Source organism: Lactuca serriola, chromosome 7 (genome assembly GCF_051521515.1).
Source record: "Lactuca serriola cultivar US96UC23 chromosome 7, Lser_US96UC23_V15, whole genome shotgun sequence".
Lineage (NCBI taxonomy): Eukaryota > Viridiplantae > Streptophyta > Magnoliopsida > Asterales > Asteraceae > Lactuca > Lactuca serriola.
In genome coordinates, this window is record NC_136414.1 from 164148313 (window position 1) to 164159980 (window position 11668).

Genomic DNA, 11668 nt, shown 5'->3' on the forward strand with positions numbered 1-11668 from the left:
TTTTAGTTGGAAACGATGTTCATTGATCAAAAGATAGTACATCATTTAGTTTGTGATATTACTTACTACTAACCACAAATATTATCCCAAATCTAAGCATTTGCAATGCAATATTTCCATATCCATTTTCACCCATACAATATAAAACTTTATATATTCCTATATTAGAGTCCCAGATAGACACATTCGTATCTCCTCTAAATATGTAGGACAATGGCTCTTCTGGAAAGAAAACCAGATACTACACGAATTGATTTACAAGGTACTACTGACTTTAAAATAAAAAAGAAAAAAAAAATGATCATGAATCATGATGATGCATGTAAGTCATGATTATACCAATATCTATTATAAAACCACATTGAATCAGCTGTAACAGCATATCCATCTTGATTCCTATGCCAACTATGATACGCATGTGTTCTATTCTTGATGTCCAAAATAGCATGCCCATAACTAGCTTCTCTAAAAGCAGAGTACATCGGTTGTGGCTCAGTCATGCTACATCATCATCATCATTCAACAAACCATAAGTGTTACTTATCATCAAATTTTTATAATAAAAATTAAAAATACAATCATTAAATAACAAAAGAAATATTATATTTTAATTACTTGATAGCCAATCCCTCAAGATTTCCTCCATCCCCAATGGTTATGTATATAGGAGCAGAATCATCTTTTATAGGATCACATTTCGAGTTAACAACATCATAACCAATGTTCGATATTCTCTCCTGTACCAAGGGCAAAATCGTCATTTTACCCTCAAACTTTCTATATACAACACTTACTTTACCCAAAAGTCAAGCAACCTCTATATGGGTGTTTCTTTTTTACTTAATAGAGAAAGTTTTTAACTTTTTACAAATTTGCCCTCATTTACTTTTTCCATGTGTAGAAACTAGAAAGAAAGACTTACTGTGCGTTCATAGGCATGGACATGACCAGAAAACACAACATCAACTTTGTATTTTACAAACCAAGGCTCGAATATGACTCTCATAGATTCACCTTCCATATAATGATAGATATAGCTATTGTACAAGGGCGTATGCGTCATTACAATCAACCATGGGGTTTCACTTCTATCAACTTTGGGCAATTCTTTTTCCAGCCATTCGTGTTGAGGAGTGTATTTACCTAACAAAATTTTGTAAAAAGTTTACACCTTTTTGTTTCTATGATTTGGGGTTGTGAATGATTCTATATTTAGTAGAAAAAAAAATTTGAAATTTGAATACCATAAGCTGAATATGAAGATAAAACAATGATGTATGCTGAAGCTATCTTGATTGAGTACCAAAAAGGGGAAGTACTTTCTGATGCTTCAAAGGGGACTTGATACCTGTGAGTATAAGGCTTAAAAGGTTCAGTCTCTCCCTGCAACAAAATTACCAAAACTTGAATCTTTTGACTTTTCTTGAATCTTTTGAGACATATTTGAGGATTGAATAGACAAAAGTTTGTGAGTTTATAAAGAAAGGAAGGTGAAAAGTCAAAGAGTTACAAGTTCGGGTGCAAAGTCAAGTTCATGATTTCCTGCAGTCCATATCCATGGTTGATATGCTGTACTTCTTTCAGCAAATCTTCCCCATGAATCCCATCTTGTGTTATCATGATAAGGATAGTTATCAGCATAAGAAATGTCTCCAACGAATAAGACGGTTTTTCCTTTTGTAGGATTCATTTCATAGTGAGTAAGTGTGATGTTTGAATCAAAACTTTGGCCAAGATCTCCTGTATAAATTAACAAACACAACCTTAATGACACAGATATTCAGTACAAATTATCCAAAGTAGTGAAAGTTTTTAAGGAAAGAATACCAATAAGGCCAAAAGTAAAAGGGACATCTGGTCCAATTGGGGGAGGAGTTGTGAACCAGAAAGTTCTTGATGCATGTTCGATCCCAATTTCATAGTAGTATTTTGTATCGTGCTGCAAAACAGAACTAATCAATATGATTCCAAACAAAATTTTCTTTTAATTAGTGTAAAGATCTTAAATGTTACGAATTATAAGAATGTTTGGTAGTAGAAATCAAAATTAGTACCTCCAAATCAGTAAGATTGCAATGATGGATGAATCCAGAAGTATAATCGTAGTATGTGTAGGTGGTAATAATGCCCTCAGCTGTGTTCTGACTACTGCTGTCTTCACTCCAATAAACAACTGTATCTGAACCTGGTTCCTCCATTGTCACCCAAGATACAATCATTGCCTTCCCCACATGATCACCTTGGGTTATATGAACCTTGATTTAGAAAACGGACAATCAATTTCATTAACATCATCGACAATACCAAGTGTAAATCAAGTAGATGAAGATGAGCTGTAAAGAGGTTCCTAAATCATACAATTAATCTCAGAAGTTGAGCGAAATGCAAATGAGGTTCTTAAATTGAACAAAACCCTATCAAAACTAACCTAAAATGAAAGCGATATGAAAATGGGGATTTTAGATGGAAATCGATACCTGTTGAGGCGCATTATAACCAGGAGGCTCAGTAAACACATCACTGTCAAGAGGCATATCGATAGTTTTCTCATATTTTCTTACAAAACTACTGGTTGTTCCTCCATCAACAAACAAAGCGGATTCGAACACCAATAGCCCAAGAACAGAGACAATAACAGGGCACCATCGGACACTCATTTTATTCACGCTCCTTTCGATTCCTCCCAGCTTAACATGCGCAAAACCAGAACTCTAGTATCCTTTATTTTTTTTACATCCTTTCAAATGAAAAAAGTACTCGATTTCTGGCTTTTCACTGCTTAATCCTTACGGAATAATGTGTGTTAGTGATGATTGCAAAAGAGTGGGAATAACGTATCGAAGAATTCTTCAAGGATCTGCTAAATTTTGTATAATCTCTGGTTTCTGAATGAAGATGGAGTGATCATGAGACTGGAGGTGTATGGTTAACTCGTAAATCGGATCCAACAACCCTCATGGTCATGGGTTCTTCCTAATTATTTGGGAGGGAAAAGCGACCTTATTTCAACGATTTTATAAGTCTATTCTTTTATAATTATTCTACAAAATACTACAAAAGCAAAGGGTCTATCAACAGTACCGGTTGCCGGTTATCCTTTTGCACACGTGTAGGTAGCGGTTTAACCCTAGCTTCTATTTGTTACCCAAAAAGTCACCGGCTCTCTCCTGCACATCGTTTCCCGTCTCTTGAACGCTCAATCTGGAAGCATCCAGATATCCGGCCAGCCACCATTACAGCCTCCCTACATCCGCCTCCGGCATCTACCTCCTACTCTGTAAGTTTCTTTCCTTTATTCTCTAAGTGATTTGGATTATCTATTTGGGTAGACTTTCCAGCTCCTGCGACACCCACCCTCCTGCCATACTTCTGAGATTTTGCCCACCTCTGTGAGTTTTACTGTTTCTCTTTGACTCTCTGTAAACATTTGGGTTATTTGCTTTATGACTTATAGGCTTCCCCTTTGTTTCTTTGTTCTTTCCCCTGTAACAAATTTCTTCCTCTAATCCTCTGGTCGACAAAAATGGGCAAATGGCAATATACCTATTCCACAAAGCTAAGATATTTAGTAATTGTTTTTTATCCAGTGTAATTACATATTTTTGTTTTATAAAACTATCTTTTTGCTTTATATATTATGTGCAAGTTCAAGAAAAAGTACAGGTTTGAACGGATAAAATTTTTTAATAACTGAAAATTTTATCATTTTTATTAGACAAAACTGCACAAATGTGTGGTTTGCTCAAAATTGTCAATTTGGTCCAAAAAGTTTGGACTAGCACCCGAGGTCCAAACTTTTCATTTTGTTGCTTGTTTGGTCCAATCAATTCTGATTTTTTTCAAAATGACGGATTTGCTCCTGTTAATATGATTTTCTTTTTTTTTTTTCTTAATTGTTTTTCTGATTTTCAAATTAAAAAAAATAAAAAAATAAAAAATAAAATTAAATCTCTCTTCTCTCTCTCTCTCACACACACACACACTCTCTCTCTCTCTCCATTACTAACCACCACCGGAAAAGATGGCATCACCATCGCCACCACATCTCCCTCTCATTATTCGTCTTCGTCTTCCTCACCTCCATCGAAGCTGGTTGAGCTTGATATGTCATAAAACCTGTTCGTCAGAAGGCATCATCGGAGACATTGATTTATATAAGGGAAATAAAGGGATTTAAGTTTACACATGAACAGGTTGAGTAAGATATGGTGCTAGTTTCTCACAATTTCTGCCATTGGAATCCATAGCAACTGCAATCCCAACTTGCTCGATAGCTTCCACCCATTCCCTCGCTAATCCATCGAGAATGGGAACCTATAATTGCATATGAAACCTATCAATCTGACTGAAGATTTCTAAAACGCCAAGATAAACACACACACACACAAATACCACACAATCGAAAATTTGGTTATGAGTTTACAAACCCAAAAATTTGCAGAAAATGAAAGAGAAAGAAATATGTAGAAAATCTAACCTAAACGTATGCATCATGTACATCCTTTCAAGTTCCAGTTTTATATTCATGATGTTTTCAAGAAAACCCCCATGTTTGCAGAAGATGCACAATCTCACCAATACTCTCTCCTCCGATTAGGGCTTGAAACGATTTCGACTTCATAACTTTGGGTTGTGTTATATATGATCTGGGTTTTAACCTAACACAAAACACAGAGGAAGGAGAATGTAGAAGTGACATTTGAAAGGAGGAGCTAGAAGGTGAAGGAGGATATGAACGCGAATGAACCACAGTAGACACGAAGGAAACAGGGATGAAATCAAACATTAGCCTTCGAATGATGACCGATCGTGAAGAGGATGAAGCGACGAGAGGTGTGGTTCGACGGTGGATGGCGATTCGCGAGGGGAAGGGAAGAAGGCTCGCAGGCGGCTAATCCCGGTGCTCCTGGGTCGATTGATAGCGACGAGGGAGATCGTCGGTGGGTATAACGTGGTCGTCGACCATGGAACAGGTGAGGGAACGGGATGGGTTGGGCAGAAGGGAACGAATGCAGAAGGGGGGAGAGAGAGAGAGAGAGAGAGAGAGAGAGAGAGAGAGAGAGAGGTATTTTTTTAATTTCTATAATAACATATTCAAAAAAGAAAATATGAAAGAGAGGTATTTTTTAATTTCTATAATAACATATTCAAAAAAGAAAATACAAAGGATAAATTCAGGGGCAAATCCGTCATTATAAAAAAGTTAAAACTAAACTGGACCAAAATCGCAACAAAATGAAAAGTTTGGACCTCTGGTGCTAGTCCAAACTTTTTTGGACCAAATTGTCAATTTTCAGCTAACCACATGGACCATTTGTGCAGTTTAGTCTTTTTATTAATAATAATAATATGAATATGTTATAAAAATCAATAAAAGTGTATTTTGGTCCTATTTACATAATTTACTTTCCAATTCTATTGATTACAAACCAAACAAAAAAATAGATTTCGTTTCATATCAACTGTGATTTCAATTCATTAATATTATAATTCTTGTAAAATATTTTATTTCTTCCAAGAAAGCATTATGTGAACCAAATGTCTTCTCGGATATCTTTAATGGTTAATTTCTCGAAAGCATATTATTATTGTCACATCAGGTTTTTAGTAACTTTTACTTATCAAAACGTTGTTATAACCTTTTTTTCATTTGTTAACTTTTTCAAAAAAAAAAAAAAAATTATTTTATCTTTATGTTTTTCGTATGTTATTCTGTCTTCATATCATTTTCAACTTTTTTCAACTTTTAAGTAGGGATCTTCAAAATCGTACATCCAAAATTTCATATATCTAAAAATCTGGATGGTGTTTATATATATTAAAAAAGATAAATCATATAGTTATTGAATTTTATCAAATATATCAAGTTTTTAAAAGTGTTATATTAATATTTAATATAAAAAAAATTTTAAAAAAAATCAATTATTTTAGGTCCGACCACAAAAAACAAAAAAAAAATATGCGGCTTGAAAAAAACTCGTACAATAACACGATAAGTCGGATATTGACACATTATTTGGGCGCCAAGTTTAATAAACATGTTTTGAACGTTTTTGTAATGGTCACACCACGTCTCGTGCCATGGCACGCATTGAGACATTGTGTTTTTTTCGAACCATGGTGTTTATTGATATCCGAAAATTTTTAAACTTAAAAAAAAATTTATTCTTCTCTTTATTTAGACATCATACACGATAAACCAATGTTGTTTTTTTTTTCACTTGATTAATTATCCAATTATATGAAAATATACTAAGTTACTGTTAAAAATATTTTTAAATAACAAATAATTAAAATATAAAAGTCAAAAACTAAATGAAAATGCATAAATAAAGTCACTAAACTACATCCAAGACCCTCAACTCTATCGGATATCCAAAATATCTAAAAATTCAGAAAAATACTATCCATATCCGAATCCTGTTAATTTGTAAAGATTAAGCCCCAGAAAGAAGAAATATAGTACTTTTTCGTTTAAAATGAGGTGAAAAAGATATGTGAATTCTTGCTATAGGTTAACCTAATAGGAATTGAAATAAGATGGTTTGTAGGTATCATGTTAGTGAAAGGTGACCCTTACTTGGCCTTAAGTCCCTCTTAGAACGAGTTGTGTAGTTAGAGACCATCACTTTGGTTTTAAGCTTGACTTATTGTAGAAAAAATGTAAACAACAAATTACATAAGAAACGCTATACTCTCCTAATGATCGATTTTACAAACTATAAGTATGAATCAATATACTCAATACATTGACTCTAACTAACAAAACCCTAGAAGATGCGGTTTTGAGAGAACAAAACAGAAGAGAGAATGTATTGCAGAACTAATCTCTATTCTCTATTTAATAATGTGTATATAGTGTATACAACACCTTAGGGAATTATACACAATCCATATGGGAGAATACATATGTACATGAAAGATTTTGTAACTAAGGTACAATACTTCTCAGCTATCCACATTTAGTCCTTCAACAATGTATGTTGAAAACACCATGCAATCGATTTAACAATATACCCGTTAATATTCGTTAATATTTTGGTACCAACCCTAATAAGCATGTGTTCAACTTTTAATCCTCAATGTTGCTCGACCAAAACTCAGCTTCTTAAAATGTGATCCATCGTAATTGTAGATGCGGAAAAAAATACATCAGAAACAATCGTTTATGTTAATTATCGGTTATTTCTTATTTTTATTTTTGGATCATGTTTTTTTAAACAAAAAATAAAAGATTGAAAAGAAAAAAAAAATAGAGGGGTGAAATGGAGTATGTACAGTAGTCTAGGGCCTCTAATACAAATCTTTCAGAACTACATAATCAACAGTCTTCTTATCCACCGAATTACGGAACGATCTTAAATGGAAGCGGGAAATCTCCTCCGTGCAGTCCCGTTAAATTCTCATACACCTTCCGGTCTCCTTCTCCGATCTAGTCCACAGTTCTCTAGGGTTTCGGCCAACTTACAGGTGCCTTTGTCTTCCCTCTCTTTCTCTCTCTATATGTATATGTATCTATGTTTCAATTTAAAGTTTTCATTGAACAAGTGAAGGGAGGTTATAAAGGACCAAGGCCAAAAAGAGAATTGATTGCTGATTGGGTATCAAAAAACGACGATATTGTCAGGAGTATTCCGATCTACGTAGGAGGGACCTCTCTGTTCGGTGTTCTGTTCAACAGGACAATTTCCGGCATAGCTCCGGTTGCTGATGCCAGCAGGTAATCAATCGGATTCTCACTTCTTCTGCTAATTAATGATTTTCGTAATTAACTTTCTTTCATCTCCTTTTTTTTTCTCCTAATTTGATTGATTGAATACGATTCATCAGTACATTAGCAACTGATTTTGAATTGAATCCAATACCTCTTTTCCTGTAGCCATTGTAAAATGCGTATTCTAAAAGCTTTTTTCAATCATCATGCAGTTCACAATCCAGAGCCGATCTACTTGCAATTGGGTTAGCAGTAACTAATATTTTAGCAGGTCTTGTGTGGCTTTCAATTCGACCTAAATCCATATCTGTCGTAAGAAAACCCCAAAACCCCCTTTCATATCAGCTTCTAACTTGGTTTTTATCACCACTTTGATACATGAATTTCAAAATTTGAATTCAGGTGCCACCACGAGGTGTGGAGTGTGAAAGAATACATTCCAGCATTCCAGATCTTGTATCTTCTGAATTAAAATGGTATGGAAAAACATCATTTTTCAATTTTTTTAATGGCGATAAGTTAGTGTTTGTGAATTGTGATGTTAGGGCATGGGAATCATTGTCAGGAGTGACATGCAGCAAGTCTCTAGTGATTGTATATGATGGAATTTGTGTTGTACAAATTGGATATGCTTCTAATGAAAATGAAGGTGAAGCCATGGTTGTAGATGCTCATAAGTTGATGCAAGGATCAATCTATCAAGGCCTTATGAAATCTGGATCACGTAAGCCACATGTGAATGTGATAATGATGATATTTTTGAAATAAATTATATTATAATATTTGAAGAATTTTACAGAAAGCTACTTGGCAAATCTATCTCTGTATCCTGGAAAATCTGAGCTCCCATTTCTCCCTTCAAACACACAGGTAACAAACCATTCAAATCGTCTTCAAGTTTACCAGGTCATTTGTATATTTACACTTTTGGCCCAAGTTTTAAACTTTGTTACAAATTTGCACAAACTTATTACAGGCAGTGATCTTGCAACCACTTGGAGATAAAGGAATTGCAATAATTGGAGGTGACACTATTCGAGGCTTCACAACATCAGACCAGGAAAGCATTCATCTTTTTATTATTATTTATTATTTTTTCCTTTTCACTAATCCAATTCCAAAATAAATAGGAAAATATGCTTTTTTTTTTTTGCATAAGTTAAAGCGAAGTAATAATAATAATAGTATAGTAATAGTATATACCCCTCTGCTGCAGGCATGGATCAGTTTAATAGGAGAGAAGCTGGATGCCACGCTTTCTAAGCATATCAACACCAAAAAACCTTTGGCTACTTCTAAACAAAGATAAACGTTTTGTTTTTCGTTATTCATTATTAATTTAACTATATGTTTGTATATCACAATAATAATTTAATATATATATTTAGCCAGTGAGAGAGTTGTTTGGTGTTCTTATTACATCATTCAATATTTCTATTTTTGTATTATATTTCATTTGAATCTAGTTACATCATCTTCCTTATTACAATTGTTATTGTTCTTGTGATTTCACTGTCCTCAATATCTATTTCGCATCTGTTTCCACCGTAATAATGAGTCGTTGTAGTTTGGCCAATATCCGAGTTAACCACAGCATTATTTTTGTCGTACAAAAACTACTCATAGTTTTAAATAATATTTAAAAAAAAAACAGCTCATAAAAAAATAACACTAAATGTCTAAAAATAGAATATAAAATAAACCACTACATTTTTTAAAGCAATCAACCATTGATAAAAAAAATGCACCTATGCGAGCAATTACCCTCTAAAACCTCTTTTAAACAATGAAAAAAATTAGAACTCTGAGATATTGGCACCAAATTTCCGCAAAAACTGGTTATTACTTTAAAAGGTAATTTAAAGAATTTTAAAATAAAAAATAAAAAAAGAGTGTTTCGATCAACCCACTGCGTTACGTCAACTTTTCAATGAAATGTCACTAAATGACCCAAGTATGAAAAAATAGGTCAGTTTATCATTAAACTAAACGAATATTCGTGCGTCAACTTTTCAATAGAATGTCACTAAATGACCCAAGTATCAAAGAATAGGTCAATTTATCATTAAACTAGATGAATATTCAACTTTTCAATAGAATGTCACTAAATGACCCAAGTATCAAAGAATAGGTCAATTTATCATTAAACTAGATGAATATTCATGCGTTGAGCAAAATCTAATAAAATATTTTGCTGACATGAATTATGAAATAATAATTTTACTATTAAGTAGATATATAATATTTTAAACATATGATAATATATAAAAACATATTAAAACTACATCATCTTAATCGTCTTTATATGCGGGTTATGCATGAAAGTTTCATAGTTAAACTAATTTTTTATTTGTTATTATTTTTTAACTATTATTAAAATTAATTAGTTGGGATAGATATTTTATACTCTTATCCATATATATATATATATATATATATATATATATATATATATATATATATATATATATATATATATATATATATAATCGTGCTTGGTCCATATGCCAATTTGCATGTTTAGTCCTTATTTTTAAAATTAACTTGGGTCGTCCCTTATTCATTTATTTTCTACCCGCCTAGGTCCTGTCGAAATTAACCATTTGTTTTCTCTGTTTGGGTGCCCCATTTGCCTAGCATGTAGGGATATTTTCGTCGTTGCCCCTCCCCTTCTTTCACTCACCTTCATCAGTATTCTTCTTCCCCATTTTCTTCTTAAGTTAGCTTTCTCCACCTAAAATGGCCATTAGATGCAACTATGGAGCTGAAGTTGTGATCCGTACTTCGTGGAGCAACAACCTTGGAAAACATTACTATGCTTGTTCTATCTTGGTTAATACGCATCAGGAAGGATGTAATACACTTATTCATCATATCAGACAGAGGTTGCAGACAACTCAGAGTCAGCAGAATATTTATGTCGACAAACATCGATCTGAGTTAGAGTTCTAGGTAGACGATATCGTTTTACTGAAGGTATCACCCTGGAAGGGTGTAATCCGTTTCAAGAAGAGGAGCAAGTTGGGACCCCGGTATATTTGGTTGTTTCAAGTAATTGTCAGGGTTGGCAAGGTAGCCTATCGAGTGGATCTGTTTGAGGAGCTCATATATGAAATTTGTTGCAAAATCGGTCCCTTGGTTACCTAATTAGAAAACGTTTTTTTTTTGGTACGCTGGTCGTACAAGGCAAAAACTTAAACCCTAATTTTTAGGGTTTGAAACCTATTTAAGCATCCTTATCTCATTGGGATCCCTTCATTCACCAACCTCCAACCCTCTTCTCGTCCCTAGCAAACCCTAATCTCCATTTGTGTTGTTTTAAGCTCATTTTTAATGTTTTTGTCCATTGTGGAAGGAAGGAAGTCATTGGAAAGCAAGGAAGGAGCTCCAAGCTTCATAGATCTGAGTTTTACACCGCATGAGCAACCTCTAGAAGGTATAAATTTCTAAACTTGTTGATTATCTCATTAGATCTTACTAGATGTGAAGTTTTGTGCTTTTTGGTCCCATAATCATGGTCCTTTTGGGTATGACTGTATGAGCTACACCAGATCAAATGAGTTGTCATTTTGGACGTTTTAGAGTGTCTAGAGTGATAAAAATTGGATCTTTGTCCTTCTTTTCCTTCGATGCAAAGGTTATGATGTCTTAATGGATTAATAAGTTAAGGTTCTAGCTTTTGGACCTTGCCAAGCCATGAAAGTCATAAAGATGGAAACTTTATGACTTAGAACGGTGTTATGGGTCTAGATCTAAGTTTAGACAAGAGGTCTTGACGAAATAAGCTCTTAATATAAGGATTTGGATTCAGACGCGGTACGTTAGGCGTACTAATAGGTACGTTGCGCGTATTGGGTTTAAGTCCTGTGATTTTGGATGGATTGTGGCTACACCTAGCGTAGTAGTTTAGTACGTAGGGCGTACTCATCCAGGTTGACCTTCCCTTGACCCATT

General features: G+C 33.9%; 2 protein-coding genes across 3 annotated transcripts; one reads left to right on the plus strand and one right to left on the minus strand.

Moving 5' to 3' along the window:
• LOC145061030 (purple acid phosphatase 2-like) lies at positions 1-2657 on the minus strand. The gene is made up of 8 exons (XM_079008394.1): positions 2478-2657; positions 2055-2255; positions 1828-1939; positions 1511-1740; positions 1245-1383; positions 923-1143; positions 616-737; positions 1-501 (listed from the first exon to the last, which is right to left on the minus strand). The coding sequence occupies exons 1-8, from the start codon at positions 2655-2657 to the stop codon at positions 309-311; spliced, it is 1398 nt and encodes a 465-aa protein (XP_078864520.1). The 3' UTR covers positions 1-308.
• Positions 2658-3146: 489 nt separating this feature from the next.
• Positions 3147-9162, plus strand: CCB4 (cofactor assembly of complex C). Of its 2 annotated transcripts, none has more exons than XM_079008396.1 (9): positions 3147-3277; positions 7312-7470; positions 7554-7720; positions 7927-8026; positions 8117-8190; positions 8260-8438; positions 8514-8584; positions 8691-8771; positions 8928-9162. In XM_079008396.1, the coding sequence occupies exons 2-9, from the start codon at positions 7363-7365 to the stop codon at positions 9021-9023; spliced, it is 876 nt and encodes a 291-aa protein (XP_078864522.1). In that variant the 5' UTR covers positions 3147-3277; positions 7312-7362; the 3' UTR covers positions 9024-9162. The 2 variants fall into 2 exon arrangements, with proteins under 2 accessions (XP_078864522.1, XP_078864521.1); XM_079008395.1 differs by having other exon boundaries at positions 3148-3277; positions 7329-7470.
• The last annotated feature ends 2506 nt before the right edge of the window (positions 9163-11668 follow it).

Bases quoted from the DNA above. Each gene is read 5' to 3' on its own strand.
- LOC145061030 (XM_079008394.1), bottom strand. From the start codon at position 2,657: ATGAGTGTCCGATGGTGCCCTGTTATTGTCTCTGTTCTTGGGCTATTG. The intron at 2,256-2,477 runs GTATCGATTTCC...TTCTAAATCAAG, and splicing joins GTTATAATGCGCCTCAACAG to GTTCATATAACCCAAGGTGA. The intron at 738-922 runs GTAAGTCTTTCT...CCCTTGGTACAG, and splicing joins TCCATGCCTATGAACGCACA to GAGAGAATATCGAACATTGG.
- CCB4 (XM_079008396.1), top strand. From the start codon at position 7,363: ATGGAAGCGGGAAATCTCCTCCGTGCAGTCCCGTTAAATTCTCATACA. The intron at 8,439-8,513 runs GTAAGCCACATG...AGAATTTTACAG, and splicing joins CCTTATGAAATCTGGATCAC to AAAGCTACTTGGCAAATCTA. The intron at 8,772-8,927 runs CAGGAAAGCATT...ACCCCTCTGCTG, and splicing joins GAGGCTTCACAACATCAGAC to CAGGCATGGATCAGTTTAAT.